Here is a 20,193-nt window from a genome sequence, read left to right on the forward strand (position 1 = left end):
ATATATATATATATATATATATATATATAAAAACACACACACATACTTGATAGACATATATGTATAGGGCTAAAAAGCACTCACACAACCTTAAGGAGACAGCTACCACACATTCACACGCAGCAAGAGCTTTGGGACCAATTAAGTGACGTACTGTAAAGCTATTTATTTGCGTGTTTGATTTGGTCGCCTGTTGTGGCACTGCTTCAGATGCGATAAGCCCCATTGATCACCACAGCTTCAGAAGGAAATTGTTTTTCTTTTAATCAGATGCTTAACTGAATGGAAAAATGAAAGAAAAATTAGATGACACATTTTCTACAATGCCCCTTATAAGCTGATGGTTTGATGCTGGATGGCTTAAATGGACCTTTGTCTTCTTTTTTTGACTTCTTGCTTTTATTGTTTTTCTTATTTATTTTTCTACAAGTATTTTCCATAGCTTTTTATTTTATTTTAGAAGTCATCATTCTCTCTCTCTCTCTCTCTCTCTCTCTCTCTCTCTCTCTCTCTTAACAGACAGTGAAATACATTTAGAACAGTGCAGCAGTGATTTAAAGGGGATTTGAGTCTTCAAACAGCCCAAACCCCATTGTATATCTTCTATGAATTTAGACTGGTATATTGGTAACACTTTAATACAGGGACCAATTCTCACTATTAGCTAGTCGTTTATTAGCATGCCTATTATTAACATATTGGCTGTTTATTAATACTTATAAAGCATTAATTCTGCATGACCATATTCTATATCCCTAATCCTACCCAATACCTAAACTTAACAACTACTTTACAAACTATTAATAAGCAGCAAATTAGGAGTTTCTTGAGGCAAAAGTGAATGGTTTGTTAATGACGAGAATTGAACCTTAAAATAAAATGTGATCAGTGTTTTTAGTGATACTATTCAACGATTCTTGTACTCTACAGATAGACAGGCAGATGTAGAGGCACACAAGAACTTCTCTCCAAATAGACCTCTGAATTCACAAATCCTAATTTCTATTTCCAAAGCTGTTAACACTTCTAGAACTTCTAAACAACTGCCAATTCTGCATACTTTGTGGCACTTACCAAGCAAAGTGCTCTTTCCAGGGCATTATAGGATGTTTTTTTTTCTTTCATAAAAAGAATAACATCCCTGTAAAGACATACAGCTAAATGTTTTCTCAAGAGATATTCCAAATGTCAGATGCAGAAGTTTAGCATTGTGTTAATGATACAAATAAGGTATGAGGACTCATCTGGCTGTCACATACTCAGGATAACATAATTTATCATCATCTGCACTTTTGAATAATTCACATTTACCAGGCCACACATAAAAATTTATCCTAGAATGAAATAATTTCCTTCATGCTGCTATAACACACATTACCGGTAATATAAGTTTTAAAAATGACCCTTTGCACTAGCAACAATAAATGGTGACAAAGCGACTGAATGTAGAAATGCATTCAAATTAGGGAATGGATTTAGAAATGCAATCATTCAGAAATTAAAACCATGCTCATTGTAGAAGAGGTATATTCAAGTTATGCATAAATTCAATTTGTATTTTTGAATAAATAAATAATGACTGACCCATATGCCCTCACTATTTGGCTGCATGTGTTTGTGCAGGAGCAAATGGATGGAATGACGCTGGTGAAAGAGGAGGGTGATAAAGAGGAGGGCAAGCCGGAGCCAGAGGTGGTGTATGAGACCAACTGCCACTGGGAAAGTTGCTGCAGGGAGTTTGACACCCAAGAGCAGCTTGTGCATGTGAGTGGACACCACGTTTATGTTTCATCAATTGAAATGTTCAGTCTCTTAATAGAATCATTCATGATAAGGCTCTCAAATAGGTGGAAAAGACACACATACACCTTAAAATCCTACATTTGGCTTCAGACATCCCATTTGTCACAGCCACTCCCAAGCTTAACCAGAGGGTAAAAGGACATTAAAGCCCACTTTCTGTGAAGATACACCACTGTCCCCTTTAACTATTTCTCTCTGGACAACACACACAGCCATTCTTTAACCACTCTTTTCTCCTATTATCCACACAAACACACACATTCAAAGAAACACACACCAACCCCAAAGGCATCTGATAGAAAGATTCCCAGTTCTCCACGGCTGTCTATCCCTACTCTGACATGGCAATCCATGGCAGCCGCGCTAACCCCTATCTATAATTGAAAGCCTCCAGCTGGAATGGCCTGCCTCCCACATTTGAAGTCTTGTCCTCAAAGCTTAAAGATCTTGACAATTTCTTGCCTGTGCCTTTGAAAGAGGGATATAGGGAAAGAGGTACATATTGCTATATGTAACAAATATTTTTAGGTTTTAGGCAAAATCTTTAATTTAGTATTTGAGCTGACTAACTACACAAGCATTTTTTTATATATATCAAAATTGTAATTACATTTATCCTATATTGCGTGTGTCTGGTATTCCCTACGTTATGTATAACATATAGTGTATAGTAATACTAGTAAATTTTGGCCTTGTGGGGACATTTTTTTTTTTTGGTCCCAGGTTTAGGGGTAGGGTTAGGATAAGGCGATAGAAAATACAGTTTGTACAGTATAAAAACATTATGTCAATGGAGAGTCCCCATAAAACATGGAATCCAGTGTGTAAATATCTTATACACTTTCACAACTTTTACTCTCCATTTGGATTTTTTTTGCTCATCAACCAAATGGCCCTGAGATGTAACTGATTCTTTTTTAAGTAAAAATATGCCATGTAGTCTCTCAAGAAATTGAAAATATGCAACAAATAATAATTGTTTTAGATTCAGAACATTTTAGTTAAAAATTGTTTCAGTATAATGTCACATTGCAGAATAGTTGAATAGAAAAATCATATTAATTAGAATTATTTTATGCAGCAGTTCAGATATTATTATACCCATAAATAATATAATAAATATAATAATGAAATACATTTTTGATATCAATATCTAGTATTCCTCAAATCAAATTATCATCGCTTTGTTTCTTTGTTTTCCAATTCCTTTGATTTTTCAGTTATTGTGTTTTATTTTGCCATTTTCTATGCTGTTTTTAAATCAGAAGACACATGCTAATAAAAATATTTGCCTACAGAGTCCCTCTCCTCTGATTCAGCTGAGTGAGGTATGGGCTTCTTATCACTCTTTTCTCAGTAATAGGATGAGTGTAGTGTGTGGACCACAGTGAAGCTCATCCAACAAAGGGTGGTGTGTGTGGGAGTGGGGGGTTGGATCTCCATATTTCAAAGCAATATAAGGCCCCTCCCCATATTGCACAACCTCAATAAGATTTTTTTGGAGGAAAAAAAAAAGTAAGATTCCAAACATTCTCATCAAATGTTTTATCAAACTTTTATATATATTTACTACATCATTGATGTGCTAGCATTTTTTATATTGTTAAATTATGTTCTAAAATATCATAGTGGCTCAGTGATTTTATTTCTGTGTCACTGTATTTTAATTTTCCCTGCATATCAGTCTAATTTTAGGTTGGAATATAGTTTTTTTGTGATGCGGGTGTGCGTTTTCAGCTATGTGAAACATGCTCGCACCATGACGCATGGCTGGGCTCTTTTATCGGCACAGCTTTAGCGCTCTCGATAAGATAAACATCAAATCTCTGCAACTTAGCACACTTATCTGCTCTACACAGTCAGCATATACCAGCCGGGTGTCAATTTGTGCTGATTTATTTAATTATTTTTTCCCTTTTTCTTTCTTTCTTTTTTTTTACTTATTCCTTTGTATTTTCAAACACTCTGGCCCTTATACCCCCACTACAGGTGCCTTGGTTCTCTCTCAGTCTTTCTCCTTGCTGCCTCCTCAGTAGGGGTACTCTAAATTATAGGGGCTCTTTATTGTTGCTGATGCGTGTGGGTTTACTGCTAAAACTAGGCTGCCCAGTGGTGAATGAAATAGAGAGACATGAAATGTTTGTAACCCCCTAAAAATAGTGATTTTTCACTGTCCCACTTCTGAAGTTTTGACCTTCTTCGACCGTATCCAACCATTAAAATCATACAACAGTATACATTTTTTGACATTATTTGTTGAACTGGTATTCAATTTGTTGTTGTAAAATAAAATTTTTAATAGAGAATTAATTTGTGTCATATTTAGCCCTATATATGGCTAAATATATAGGGCTAAATATATAGCCCTATATATCCCCCCCCCCGCACCGAGTCCATTTGCTGTTTGGCAAAAAATTATTTCAGATCCTCTCTCTCTCGACTCTGTCTCTCCCTCCACCCTCATGATGGTTCTGACTGATGGTGGCGCTGTGGGGTGGTCTATGTCCTTGTGTGTGTATGGTAAGAATAGCACATTTAAGCTACTCTGTGCTCCTCCCTGTGCTGGGGGAGATAAACTAGGGCTGAGTTGGAAGGCGGACTCCTATCTGGCTGCTGGCAAGGACCCTTTAATTGGCAAAATGTAGATTTTTTTTGATCAGGCAGAGGATTAGACACCTTATCTGTCTGGAGTATCTTACACAAAGATGAAAAGGCTGCGCTGAATTACACATGCCAATTGACTCCCCCCGCACACATTACTATTGTTACTCTCTCATACTCGCTCTCCCTCTTGCTCTCCATCTTTTTATGCCTCTTGTCAGCTTTTCTCGCTTTTTTTTTCATTGCTCTTTAGCAACTGACATGAGAAAAGAGAGCATGATTTATTAGTGTGTGTTTGATAACGCTAAACGCTGTTGCGGATCCCGGAGCTTTGTGAAATTGGCGTGAAAACAGGCACTTCTCATGCGTGGCTGCATTTTAATGGTGCAGGCCATGGCCTAGAAAAACTAGCCAGATAAGAAGACAATACAGATGAATTTAAGAGAACTGCAAATTAGGGCAGTCATTCATGTGTGCACTATGATGAAAAGCGGTAATCTGAAAATATTCTACTTCATACAGTCCATTTTGCTTAACAGTAAGGTAGGAAAACAAAATGTATATCTGGAGTTATGCCCCAGTGTATATGTGTTTGTATTTGCATTCAGCAAACAAATAAAAGTAAGCATCTTGTTCCTTCCTACGAATCTGGGAGTCCCAGCGGTTGCTGTCGTCCTGTACCGTGGCAGGCCGAAGATGAATAGATCTCTCCTCGGAGCTGCGAGCGTATAGCATCAGCACCTGTTAGTCTATTTCCCGACCGCAACCGCACTTGCTTACAACAACGCCATCATCCGCTCAATAACCATTGCCATTACATCAGGCCATCAGGGCATTAGTGTCACCCCCCTCCCAACACTTCGCTCTCTTCCTTTTCCATCCTTTTATCAGCATGGCCAGGTCATGCATCACGCACGACAGCATTAAGCTCATTTGTACAAGTGAGTGTACCAGCATTCAGGGATGTGTTGCAATCTCTCTCTGCCGCTCTTTCTCCACATTATCGAGCGACAGAGCCGGCAGATGGATCACATGCCACAGGGAATCCCTCTTGGAGTGAGGTATACAAGGGACGATGAAAGAGTAGTTTTAAATCGAGTGTTGACAAATATACATTAATCCAATGGGATGTACTCAAGTTTGGGGGTTATATTTACTATTCTGTTTAAAATCTGTGATTTTCAAAAACTTTGCTGAAAACTTCCATATGCCTTTTAAAAGATCATATGCCACTATTAGGCATTTTAGCTAATTTAATAATACATCTACATAAAAAAAAATGAAAAAAATTCTGGTGTGCTTTTAGAAGTGTGAACCTTGTCAGTCTTGTTTAAGGAAATTATACGTACATTCTGATTGCATTGCTGAATTCTGTATTAAAGTTACTAACAAACTGAGTCTACTAACTGACAGTTGGGCTGAAGACAATTTTGAGTAGCTGATTAGATTTTTTAAATATTCATCTTATAAAAGCCAAAAGGACTGTGTTGGTTAATTCATATTATATGGCAGTGTTGTTTAATTCTTGATTCTTCTTGGCCGACAAATGAAGGTGTTTCAGTTTCTGTAACTGGTCAATAAGTCCAGAAGTCTTGAAGTCACCTTACATCTCTTCAACACAATTATTTCAGTAAATTGTTTCACCACTACAAAAGAACATTGGCCAATTAAATCAGGATAAGCAAATCAGATAAAAATGAGAAATACATTCAAGGATAACAATCAAGAAAAATGGCTCAAGAAGATATCATTACTAGTAGTTAGTAACGGAGACTTGGTTGACTATTGTGAAATTGTAATGCATCCTGGTCTGTTTCTAAACAAGATTCTGTATTAGTAGCGCAAACCCCAAAGTGTAATTCATTATTTACGTGTATGCTAGGGTATTCATACAGTGCACATGCTGTAAATTTCATCATCAGCGTGTGTGTACTGCAAACAAGCGGCCCGTTTTTGTTTTTTTTTCAAACCATGCATACTCTGTACGTTTAGCTCGCACAAGCATTTGTCCACAGGGTAGCAACACTGGCCCGGCCTATTGTTTCACAGTTTCACAAAAAGAAACAACAGCAAACTACTCAGGAAGGTAACAATGAACATCCCCGCTGATGAGTGCTTGTGTGAGGGGGTTAAAATTCATTACACTCTCGTTTAAATGGGTAAAAATAAATTTGTATTGGTCATAACTTCTGGAGAGAAATAGTGCAGACACTGGGCAGAGATTAAACTTTGTAGTGCACATATTGACTGCCTGTGTTCACACACTCTATTGAGTGGAGTATACTTTTAAAGGCTATGCCTTTGGCTGTTCGCATATGCTAGGCATTGTGTCAAAACTGAAATATACTTTGACTTTATAAAGTAGTTCTATACACCATGTTTTATGGGTGAAAATAATTAGATATTAAAACAAACTTCAGTATGTTGTTATGTTCTCTTATGTTGGACAGTTGCTCTCAATTAAGGACATTCTCATGGTGGTCATTTGCCGTAAAATCAACCCAGACAGGTAATTGAAGTTCCACTCTTTGCCTAAAAGGAAGGTATGAATGACAGTTCGACTTCGACTTCTAGTGATATAAAAGTGCAAAAAAAATAGAGTGTGCGCATACTTACTCACTCGCGCACACACAAATGTGCATGTTCCTCACCCAAACTCTGTGAAAGTTTGGCTGCAACTGCAGCGAGGTGACAGGGAGGACTGTGATGCAGGCCGCCTTTGTGTCATGAAGAGGAATAGAGGATGAGCTCTGCTCTCTGTCTCTGCTGCCACCTCTCACTCTTTTTTAGAAGCTGTTTTACTCTGCCTTTTCTTGGCCTTCCTGCTGTCACTCTGGTCTGTCCGCTCTTCTGCTCTGTATGTGAGGAAAGTCAACTCACTGACTGTCTTTCTTTTTCGGTTTTGTCTTTGTCTTTTGGCTTGTCTATCTGTCTTTCTCTTGTATTTTCTTCCCTGTCTTCCATCCAAGATTTTCTGTCTCTATTGCTTTGGAATTCATTAATCCCGCTCACTTATGTTCAGGATATTGTGTCTGTCCCTTTGAAATCAAATGGCTTCGGGACAGGAAAAGCACTCATAAGTGCTGCACACTATTGTCTTTGAGTGGATGCCAGATGTTGACCTCATCTGCTCAGTTTGCATGAAAATGTTCAGCTCTTTACAAATCCTTCACTGTGTGTGTGTGTGTGTGTGTGTGTGTGTGTGTGTGTGTGTGTGTGTGTGTGTGTGTGTGTGAGACAGAGGCGGCCAGACAAAAAAAAAAAAGGTTACATAGAGAAAATGAGAAGGACCTAAGCAGAGGCAGCATGTTGAGAGAAAGATAGAAGAAACACAACAGGGAACTGATGGCTTGAAGGAAAGAAAAATAGCAAATGAAAGAGAAAGAGAGGAAGTATTGGGGTTTGGTTAAGCCAGTGGTGACAGTATCAACAAGAGGGTTGAATAAAGGTGCTAGGCTGTAGTTGGAAAGCTCTGACATTAGAGATTCTTTCACTAAACTTTCGATATCTTTCACCCCAAATGCATCCCCCACTGCTGCTCCACCCCTCCCGAAGCCTTAGATTGAAAGTTGCCACAGTAGCACAACTGTCAGCACTTGTCATGGCAAGGGCCATAGGCCTATAGTGATGGGAAGTGACAGGGTTTTATTTGAAATCCCGTTTAAATCGGACACTGAGACTCACAAACCATGCACACTCTCACAGCAGACTGAGCATACTGAGCAGATGAGAGGGGGGGGGAATAAAAGAAAAGGAAAGATGACAAATGAGAAAGAATAACGGCGTGAGGAGAAGCAGGGGTTTGTAAACAAAAACGAAAAAGAGGATCATACAGATGTCTGAATGGCTTCATGTGAAACTAACCAGAAAAAAATAGTTTTAACAATTACTTTTCACAAACATTCAAACACAAACACTCAATTATAGAAATGTTTTCCAATAAAATAAAAGTAATTGAAAGTAAGCATTCAGAACTAAATTATTATAAATCCCATGAAGCCCATTTCCGCCACATACTGTATATAAAAGGATCATGATCTGGTAAATCACGATGACATAAAAAGTCATAATTATGACATACTATTATGACATACTTTTTTTGTCATAATTGGCCTTGTATCTTACAATTGTGACTTTTTATGTTATAATTAGGATTTAGTATCTTTTTTATGTCATAATTTTGACTTATTACTATTTTAAACTATTTATGTTTCCATTTCAACTTTTTAATCCCATAAGTATGACTTGACATTATAATTTCAGATTTTTATGTCATAAATATTTTATATCAAACCATTTTTTTAATCATGTGGCAGAAATTCGTTTTTTATGCAAACTGCATGTAAAGCCAGACAAAAGACACACTGAAGATAAAGACAGGCTCATGTAGATGTCTGAGTAGCTTCTTTTAATTTTAAACGTTTCAATGTTGGTACAGATGGTTCTGTAAATTCCCTTAAAGAATGCTGCTGCTCACCAGTAGACAAGACACTTTAACCTTAGACATCCTCCTTAGTATAAACCCTCGTTTTATAATGTTGAATCTCTTCCATAAGTTAAATAGATTTTATTAATGTGTTAAAGTGTGTGGTGGTTAAGCGGTTGATGAGCAGTTGTTTAAGACTCAATTCTATGATCCTGGTGCCCTCTAGTGGCACAATAATGCCATTGCATATTTCACCTACAAAATGGATGAGTTAGTTGATGCAGACTCATATTTAGAAATGTACAACTCTTTGTTAATGTAGAGGGAAGCAAAAGATTTTCATCAGAGCATACCATAGCATGATAGATGTCTTTAACATGAACTTTGACCTTCTCTTCCTCTCACAGCACATAAATAATGATCACATCCATGGAGAAAAGAAGGAGTTTGTGTGTCGCTGGGAGGAATGTTCAAGAGAGCAGAAACCTTTTAAGGCCCAGTACATGCTGGTAGTGCACATGCGCAGACATACAGGAGAGAAGCCTCATAAATGCACGGTGAGAATTATATTAAATACATTTATTATACAAGTATTTTTTTTTTTTTTTTATGTGTTCAGACACTCATTTCAGTATGTAGGACAATTTTTAATGTGGGCTTACCTGAGACGCTAACTGCTTAAACAGCCTTGGTCTGTCTAGAACAAATCAATGTAACTGTGTGTCCTTTTCTCTCTCAGTTTGAAGGCTGTTCAAAGGCCTACTCCAGACTGGAGAACCTGAAGACACATTTGCGTTCACACACAGGAGAGAAACCCTATGTGTGTGAACATGAAGGCTGCAACAAAGCCTTTTCCAATGCGTCAGACCGAGCCAAACACCAGAATCGCACACATTCCAATGAGGTAATTCACACACATGAACATGTCAAGTATTAAACAAGGTGCTTCTAACACTCTCAGGTTTGGACAATAAGTAATTATAGTCAACATGAAAACCAATTGCACATTATTGCAACAGGGGGAAAAAAACAGTGCCTTTAGTAAAGTAAAAATGTTTTCCAAAATGTGATGACTTGCTCCTACTCTAGAACATTGCATTTTGGCTGACGTCACCAAGCTGTTTTGATTTCAGCCCTTTCAACTTCAAATTACATCATATCCTGATTTTATTGTTTAATATTATTTTCACAAAAAAATACATCAAATATTTGACATGGGTTGCAATTACCCATTATGTCGACTTTAAGTTGTTAAAAGAGTTAGCAGACATTTATTTATCTAACATTCCAATGCTTCCTCTCTCTTTATTTCTCTCAGAAACCCTATGTGTGCAAAATCCCTGGTTGCACTAAACGATACACTGATCCCAGCTCTTTACGGAAACATGTTAAGACTGTACATGGTCCTGAAGCACATGTCACCAAGAAACAGCGTGGGGATACATACCCACGTCCCCCACCTCAGTCCCGAGAACCTGAAGGTAGTGGACAAGGTCAGTCACCTGGACAACTGCCTCTCAGAGCGATCACTGACCAAAGGGAGTATAATCATGCTACCTCGAAACAGGACGAATGTCTACAAGTCAAGTCAATCAAAACAGAGAAGCCCATGGTAAGCGTCCTTCCATGTTAAAAACAAATGAAAACAAAAAAATGGTGGTGTGCTATGCTAAAGTTTCAACTCCATAAATAACTAACCTTTAAAAAACAAACCTTTTATGTCTTTGGTCTTACTAATGTTTACCCTTCCTTACTTGGTTTCATACACTGAATGAAACAAAATTATAAACACAACACTTTTGTTTTTGCCCCCATTTTTCATGAGCTGAACTCAAAGATCTAAGACTTTCTCTGTGTACACAAAAGGCCTATTTCTCTCAAATATTGTTCTCAAATCTGTCTAAATCTGTGTTAGTGAGCACTTCTCCTTTGCCGAGAAATCCATCCACCTCACAGGTGTGGCATATCAAGATGCTGATTAGACAGCATGATTATTGCACAGGTGTGCCTTAGGCTGGCCACAATAAAAGACCACTCTAAAATGTGCAGTTTTACTGCATTGGGGGGTCCGGGGGGGTCCGAAAACCAGTCAGTATCTGGTGTGACCACCATTTGCCTCACGCAGTGCAACACATCTCCTTCGCATAGAGTTGATCAGGTTGTTGATTGTGGCCTGTGGAATGTTGGTCCAGATGTCCCGATTCGATTCGATTTCGATTCGCAAGCTCTCGATTCGATTCGATTCTTTTTTTTACATTCAGTGAATAAAGTTTTAATACAAATGCTATTGATATTTCTAAAAAATTAACAGTAAACATCAGTTTACAAATAGTGAATTAATAAAAAGAAATTTAGAACCACATGCCTGTATTTTAAACCTATTCATTTTTTTTAAATGATAGTAGGGCCCTATAAAATGAGTATGTGATATGACGGAAGTTTTCTCAAATGAAACGGTAAAATGCTAATGAAGTGACTCTCAGAGCAGCTGGAGAGCAGAGCAGTGAGACAGCAGAAGCTGAAAACACCGCGAGCGTCATCCGCGCTTTAATATGTGTGTAGTAAACAAAGTGCGCCGCACCATCCGCCATTCATTCATTGCGGAAATCATGGCGCCTTATGCAAGATATCAAATGCTTCTGCAGATTTATAGTATTACTATAGCATTTCACCGGAGCATTGCGAATCATGCGTATGGCCATGATAAGCACTGAATGAATGACAGGCTTTCTGTTGTAACATCGCGCAAGGTAAATAAGGGTGACATCTAGTGGAGAAGACGAATGATAAGATTCACGTTAATCAAATCTTGTTTTAAATGTGCTGAAATAAATCCCGGAAAAGATCGAATCGTGACTTTTGAGAATCGATATCGAATCGACGTCATTTACATTTGGTCATTTAGCAGACGCTTTTATCCAAAGCGACTTACAAATGAGTCGCTAGTCAAAATAAAAGCAGTCAAAACTAACAAAAGAGCAACAATATATGAGTGCAAATGACAAGTCTCGGTTAGCCTAACGCAGTACACATAGCAAGGTGTATATATATATATATATATATATATATATATATATATATATATATATATATATATTCATAATAGTCATTTAAAAAAAACGATTAATCGAAAAATCTATTTTTTTGCCCAGCCCTAGTTGAGACCCCGATGAGGATGACGAGCATGCAGATGAGCTTCCCTGAGACGGTTTCTGACAGTTTGTGCAGAAATTCTTTGGTTATGCAAACCGGTTGTTGCAGCAGCTGTCCGGGTGGCTGGTCTTAGATGATCTTGGAGGTGAAGATGCTGGATGTGTAGGTCCTGGGCTGGTGGGGGTTGCACGTGGTCTGCGGTTGTGAGGCTTGTTGGCTGTACTGCTAAATTCTCTGAAACGCCTTTGGAGACGGCTTATGGTAAAGAAATGAACATTCAATTCACGGGCAACAGCTCTGGTGGACATTCCTGCAGTCAGCATGCCAATTGCACGCTCCCTCAAAACTTGCGACATCTGTGGCATTGTGCTGTGTGATAAAACTGCACATTTTAGAGTGGCCTTTTATTGTGGCCAGCCTAAGGCACACCTGTGCAATAATCATGCTGTCTAATCAGCATCTTGATATGCCACACCTGTGAGGTGGATGGATTATCTTGGCAAAGGAGAAGTGCTCACTAACACAGATTTAGACAGATTTGTGAACAATATTTGAGAGAAATAGGCCTTTTGTGTACATAGAAAAAGTCTTAGATCTTCGAGTTCAACTCATGAAAAATGGGGGCAAAAACAAAAGTGTTGCGTTTATAATTTTGTTCAGTATAACTGCTCAGCTAATTCTTGCTTATAGCCAGCTACCTCTTGCCATGCATGTTCAAATTAATAACTGAATCTTTTTTGTCCACTACCACATGCATTACTTTTCCTCTCTTACTAAGGACAGTGGGTGATCAGGTGAGAACGGTGATATCATTATAGGTCTGATCTTTTCCTTTTTCACCGCTCATTCTGTCCTTTCAATTCTGGGCCATCTGGAACAATTATTCAGTCAGTGGTCAACAGCATCATGTCATCTCTCATCTCTCATTATTATTTGTAATGTTGTTTTATTTGTAGCATGGTGCATATTTTGTTGTCACAATATTGTTGCCTATGGTCACATGAGTATTACATCAGCTTGCATGATAAAGCTACCTCTAGTTACTGTATGTGTATTTGACTCTGCAACTTGGTTTTAAATCAGTGAGCTGTGCCTGCACTTGTGGTTTCATTGTGTTCCGGTTCATTCTTTAGGTAAATGTTGAGAAAATGGCTCACTGTAATCACAAAGAAATATACAAGCTTTCTTGCATGACTACTAACAAGACAGCTCATTCTTTAGCAGCCATTATCCATTTGCAACACAGACAACAACCTAATTAGGACCCAACAACTCTAAAGGGTGACCATTGTCCATGTGGCCTGTTTTCTTAAAATGGGGCAAACAAGCTTACCTCTACTTCCACTGTTGGTTATTTACTTCTGGTAAACCCGTTTTCTCACACTTCTGTGATTCACTTTAGCTTACATTCTGTGCAAAAGCGGAGATGAACGTTATTCAAAGAGCGTTTTTATGTAGACAGCAAAATACATTTGGCATAAAAATGTGTTAAAAGTGTTATTGCTGACATTAACTACATATACTCTTACATAGATCCACTGTCCTGCAGAGTTTAGTTACAATCCTAATCAAACACCTGAACCAGATAATCAAGGTCTTTAAGATAGTTTGAAAATTACTGGTAGGACAGTGGGTTTCCAGTATGGAAGCATATGGGTAGCAAAATTCATTTTGAAATGTAATATGCAAAATGACAATTCAATATGTAAAATGGCAATGTATTTCTGTATTTAAATTTACATTTTCCCATACATATGTACAACATTTAGTGTAAAATGAAAATGAAATTTCAATTATATAATTTACATTTGCCATTTTCTTAACTAGTTTTAATATGTAAATTAAAAACATATTTTAATGCTTTATAAGTTGCAAAATTAAAATGAAATTGTATTACCCAAATTGATTAGATATGTTTAACATGTCCAAGCAAAAATGGTAGCAAAATGATCATTTAAATGCCATTTTTCCTAAATGCATTTAGACTTACGGGTAGGACACTTGAGATTGCATTTTCATTGTGATACCGCGTGATAATTGTAGCAAAATGCAGTGTGAATTTCAAAATGCATTCTGAGTGCGCAGCAAAAGGGTAGCAAAATGGTGATTTAAATGTCTTTTATTTTTCTTAAATGCATTGACACTTACATTTAAAGGGATAGTTCACCCAAAAATGAAAATTAGCCCATTATTTACTCACCCTCAAGCCATCCTAGGTGTATATGACTTCCTTCTTTCAGATGAATCCAATCAGAGTTATATTAAAAATTGACTTTGTGTCACAGGTACTGTGCTCTATGGAGATAAGCGCACGACGCAGGAGTGATCCAGCACACAATCTTTAATTCCAACTTCAAATCAAGAGAATAATCAGGAGACAGATAAATCAGAAAGATCTATCTTTCAGATGAATCCAATCAGAGTTATATTAAAAATTGACTTTGTGTCACAGGTACTGTGCTCTATGGAGATAAGCGCACGACGCAGGAGTGATCCAGCACACAATCTTTAATTCCAACTTCAAATCAAGAGAATAATCAGGAGACAGATAAATCAGAAAGATCTAACTGAGGACTTATAAGCAAAACCCAAACAAAGGGAACTAATGAGATGATTAATATAGCACAGGTGGAAACTAATGAAGTGAAAAAAAAGTGAAGTGAGTGAAGTGACGTGTGGCCAAGTATGGTGTCCCATACTCGGAATTTGTGCTCTGCAATTAACCCATCCAAGTGCACACACACAGCAGTGAACACACACACACATCGTGAACACACACCCGGAGCAGTGGGCAGCCAATGCTGCGGCGCCCGGGGAGCAGTTGGGGGTTCGGTGCCTTGCTCAAGGGTCTCAACTCAGTCGTGGTATTGAAGGTGGAGAGAGTGCTGGATATTCACTCCCCCCCACCTACAATCTCTCCTGGACCTGAGACTCAAACCTGCGACCTTCGGGTTACAAGTCCGACTCTCTATCCATTAGGCCACGACTGCCCCCAATGATGAATGATGATTAACTAAATGAGAACAGGAACTGAACCAAATAAGGGCAGACAGGAACTAAACAGAAACACACACAGGACAGGGCTGGCGCCCTAGAGGCTGGTGCAGGACTGGCACAGGGCTGAGACAAGGAGAGCCTCCAGGGCGGATCAGGGAGGTCCGGGAGCCATGGCGGAGCAGGCAGTTCAGGTTGCCATGGAGGAGCTGGTAGCTCAAGGGATCCAGGAGGCCATGACGGTTCAGGGGACACAGGAGGCCATGGCGGATCAGGGGACTCAGGAGGCCATGGCGGATCAGGGGACACAGGAGGCCATGGCAGATCAGGGGACTCAGGAGGCCATGGATCAGGGGACACAGGAGGCCATGGCGGATCAGGGGACACAGGAGGCCATGGCGGATCAGGGGACATAGGAGGCCATGGCGGAACAGGGGACTCAGGAGGCCATGGCGGAACCTCCATGACCTTAGCTGGCTCGGCCACAGGTATATGCCCCCCCCAAAAAAAAATTTCTTGGGGAAAACTAGGAATCCTGGGGGTCGCTCTGGAGGAGAGAAGCTGACTAGCACAGGGGGCTCAGAAGATGAAGGAGTGCTGGACGGGACCAGCGGAGGCGAAGGAGACTCAGGAGACGATGGAGAGCTGGACGGGGCCAGCGGAAACGAAGGAAACTCAGGAGAGCTTTCTAGAGCGGATTCTGGGGTGAGGATTGGAGCTGAAAACTCGGGGGTTAGCGCCATGTCCATGAGCGTGGAGAGGCACGCTGGAGCGGACTCTAGAGCTGGAGCTTTGGAAGACCGCTTCCTCCTCTTCAGCCTCTTCCTCTGGGCTGAGGTTTGAAAGAGTGAAGCGACTGGCGGGCTTGACAAAGGAGCGGACGGCGAGCTTGCGGCAACCACATGTGATGACCACAGGCTGGACTCCACTTTGTCCACAGTGAGAGCTGATCCGGCGATCCACAGTGCGAAGCTGATGAACTGTAGCTCTTCAGTGACCAGTACGGATCAGCTATAGGCATTATGAAGCGGATGTCATCCTCCAGCCTGCACCAGAATCCCTCCATTAAGGTGAGGTCATCACATGTGGCATGATGGCAATAGTCCACAAACTCCCGCACATAATCCTCCAAGTCTCGGCCGTTCTGGAAAATGAATATTGTGGCCCCTGAAGGGCTATGAACACCACCCTTCGGGGCCACATTAATAGACACCAGCTCCAGCCTCATCCTTTGTGTTGTTGGTCCGTTCATCTGTCACAGATACTGTGCTCTATGGAGATAAGTGCACGACGCAGGAGTAATCCAGCACACAATCTTTAATTCCAATTTCAAATCAAGAGAATAACCAGGAGACAGATACATCAGAAACATCTAAGAGCAAACTAAACATGACGGTGAACGGACGAAGACTAAGGGAGAACTGAGGACTTATAAGCAAAACCCAAACAAAAGGAGCTGATGAGTTAATTAATCAAACACAGGGTGAACAAAATTACAATCAGGAGACTAAGTAAAACTAGGTTACAGGGGAACAGATTAACTGAAAACACAAAGAAAACAGTACAAAAACTAAACATAACCCTAACACTTTGATCTTCCAAGCTGTTTAATGGCAGTCAGCAGGTGTTGCAGTTCATCAGTCCAAAAGAAGTGAAATAAAGCTCATCCATCCACAATAAAAAGTGCCTCACACTGCTCTGGGGTGTGAACAAAGGCCTCCTGTAGTGAATCGATGCGTTTTTGTAAGAAAAATATCCATATTTCAAACATAATACTCACTTTAATCTAGCTTGCGCCAACAGTTGTACACGGAAGCAGCTCCGGGGGGATGATGTAAGATGTCGGAGATGTCGTCTGCAACGCTTAGGTGCTCGGGGACAAGCAATCCATTATACGAGAAGAATAAAGTATGGTAGAAAATAGTTAAAAGTGTAGAATTGCAGTGTCTGTTTGCTTATGTGCATCAATCGGAGTGTAAACTGAGAGACGTTGAGGCAGGTGAAAAGCGTTTGGTTAATAGGGAATATTGACCTATTGTGCGTCTTGTTCCTGACAACACATGGTTAATCCTAACATGGTTCCTGACACAACACATACCCCTCCACATGTCACTTTTCTACGTAACCTATGATCACTCTCACCCTCCCGGCTATCTGCTATGGTCTCATCTTCGCTTCCTTCCCCTGAACACCACCTCTTCTGCCCTTTGGCTGATGTCCTCCGTGAGCATCGTTCTAAGCTCAGAGCTGCAGAAAGAGTATGGTGCAAATTACAAAATCCTACTGACCTTAATATATATCGATCACTTCTCTCTTCATTCTCTGCTAATGTCTCCACTGCTAAACGGACATACTATCACAACAAAATTAACAATTCGCCTAACGCATGCTCTTTAAAACATTTTCCTCCCTCCTTTGTCCTCCCCCTCCTTCATCAACTCTAACAGCTGACGACTTTGCCACATTCTTCATTAATAAAATTACAAATCTCAGTGCACAATTTGCCGCACCACAAACTTTCATACACATCTTACCAGCAAACATATACTCATTTTCATCCTTCTCTCCACTCTCTGAGGCAGAAACCTCTAAACTCATCCTTTCCAATCATGCATCCTACTACTTGTCCGCTTGATCCTATTCCATCTCGTCTCCTTCAAGCCATTTCTCCTGCCGTTGTACCTGCACTCACTCACATCATTAACACATCCCTTCACACTGGTGTTTTTGCCTCAACATTTAAACAGGCTCGTATAACCCCACTTCTTAAGAAGCCAACTCTTAACCCAACTCTTTTAGAGAATTAGACCGGTTTCCCTTCTACCTTTCATTGCAAAAACACTTGAACGAGTTGTGTTCAACCAAGTCTCTGCTTTTCTCACACAGAACAACCTCCTGGACAGCAACCAATCTGGCTTTAGAAGTGGACATTCAGCCGAGACTGCCTCTAAGGGAGAACTGAGGACTTATAAGCAAAACCCAAACAAAAGGAGCTGATGAGTTAATTAATCAAACACAGGGTGAACAAAATGACAATCAGGAGACTAAGTAAAACTAGGTTACAGGGGAACAGATTAACTGAAAACACAAAGAAAACAGTACAAAAACTAAACATAACCCTAACACTTTGATCTTCCAAGCTGTTTAATGGCAGTCAGCAGGTGTTGCAGTTCATCAGTCCAAAAGAAGTGAAATAAAGCTCATCCATCCACAATAAAAAGTGCCTCACACTGCTCTGGGGTGTGAACAAAGGCCTCCTGTAGTGAATCGATGCGTTTTTGTAAGAAAAATATCCATATTTCAAACATAATACTCACTTTAATCTAGCTTGCGCCAACAGTTGTACACGGAAGCAGCTCCGGGGGGATGATGTAAGATGTCGGAGATGTCGTCTGCAACGCTTAGGTGCTCGGGGACAAGCGATCCATTATACGAGAAGAATAAAGTATGGTAGAAAATAGTTAAAAGTGTAGAATTGCAGTGTCTGTTTGCTTATGTGCATCAATCGGAGTGTAAACTGAGAGACGTTGAGGCAGGTGAAAAGCGTTTGGTTAATAGGGAATATTGACCTATTGTGCGTCTTGTTCCTGACAACACATGGTTAATCCTAACATGGTTCCTGACACAACACATACCCCTCCACATGTCACTTTTCTACGTAACCTATGATCACTCTCACCCTCCCGGCTATCTGCTATGGTCTCATCTTCGCTTCCTTCCCCTGAACACCACCTCTTCTGCCCTTTGGCTGATGTCCTCCGTGAGCATCGTTCTAAGCTCAGAGCTGCAGAAAGAGTATGGTGCAAATTACAAAATCCTACTGACCTTAATATATATCGATCACTTCTCTCTTCATTCTCTGCTAATGTCTCCACTGCTAAACGGACATACTATCACAACAAAATTAACAATTCGCCTAACGCATGCTCTTTAAAACATTTTCCTCCCTCCTTTGTCCTCCCCCTCCTTCATCAACTCTAACAGCTGACGACTTTGCCACATTCTTCATTAATAAAATTACAAATCTCAGTGCACAATTTGCCGCACCACAAACTTTCATACACATCTTACCAGCAAACATATACTCATTTTCATCCTTCTCTCCACTCTCTGAGGCAGAAACCTCTAAACTCATCCTTTCCAATCATGCATCCTACTACTTGTCCGCTTGATCCTATTCCATCTCGTCTCCTTCAAGCCATTTCTCCTGCCGTTGTACCTGCACTCACTCACATCATTAACACATCCCTTCACACTGGTGTTTTTGCCTCAACATTTAAACAGGCTCGTATAATATTCCATCTCATCTCCTTCAAGCCATTTCTCCTGCCGTTGTACCTGCACTCACTCACATCATTAACACATCCCTTCACACTGGTGTTTTTGCCTCAACATTTAAACAGGCTCGTATAACCCCACTTCTTAAGAAGCCAACTCTTAACCCAACTCTTTTAGAGAATTAGACCGGTTTCCCTTCTACCTTTCATTGCAAAAACACTTGAACGAGTTGTGTTCAACCAAGTCTCTGCTTTTCTCACACAGAACAACCTCCTGGACAGCAACCAATCTGGCTTTAGAAGTGGACATTCAGCCGAGACTGCCTTGCTCTCAGTTGTTGAAGCCGTAAGAATGGCAAGAGCGGCTTCCAAATCTTCTATACTTATCTTGCTGGATCTGTCCGCTGCTTTTACCTCTCATTCCATCCTGATGATCCGACAATAGCTGCTCGCCTCTCAGCATGTCTCAGACATTTCTTGTTGGATGACGGACCATCACCTTCAACTCAACCTGGCTAAGACAGAACTGCTTGTGGTTTCAACAAACCCATCACTTTATCAAAATTTCACCATCCAGTTAGGCTTATCAACCATAACTAGGTTCTGACATTCAGAAACATGGCTTTTCATATCACTGCTATGCTGATGACCCTCAACTCTACCTCTCATTCCATCCTGATGATCCGACAATAGCTGCTCGCCTCTCAGCATGTCTCAGACATTTCTTGTTGAATGATGGACCATCACCTTCAACACAACCTGGCTAAGACAGAACTGCTTGTGGTTTCAACAAACCCATCACTTTATTAGAATTTCACCATCCAGTTAGGCTCATCAACCATAACTCCTTCAAAAACAGCTAGAAACCTTGGAGTTGTGATTGATGATAAGCTGAATTTCTCAGACCACATTGTTAAAACTGCCCGGTCCTGCAGATTT

General features: G+C 40.0%; 1 protein-coding gene across 1 annotated transcript in view; it reads left to right on the forward strand.

The window, feature by feature from the left end:
• The window catches only part of gli3 (GLI family zinc finger 3), a 36,730-nt gene that overhangs the window by 9,607 nt on the left and 6,930 nt on the right, over window positions 1-20,193 (forward strand). Inside the window, exons 5-8 of the mRNA XM_016237312.1 lie at window positions 1,624-1,764; window positions 9,238-9,387; window positions 9,570-9,734; window positions 10,149-10,442. Coding sequence (XP_016092798.1) covers window positions 1,624-1,764; window positions 9,238-9,387; window positions 9,570-9,734; window positions 10,149-10,442 — 750 coding nt within the window. The remainder of the gene's footprint in view (window positions 1-1,623; window positions 1,765-9,237; window positions 9,388-9,569; window positions 9,735-10,148; window positions 10,443-20,193) is intronic.

The sequence above is a fragment of the Sinocyclocheilus grahami genome, unplaced genomic scaffold (assembly GCF_001515645.1).
Source record: "Sinocyclocheilus grahami isolate Dianchi unplaced genomic scaffold, SAMN03320097.WGS_v1.1 scaffold511.1, whole genome shotgun sequence".
NCBI lineage: Eukaryota > Metazoa > Chordata > Actinopteri > Cypriniformes > Cyprinidae > Sinocyclocheilus > Sinocyclocheilus grahami.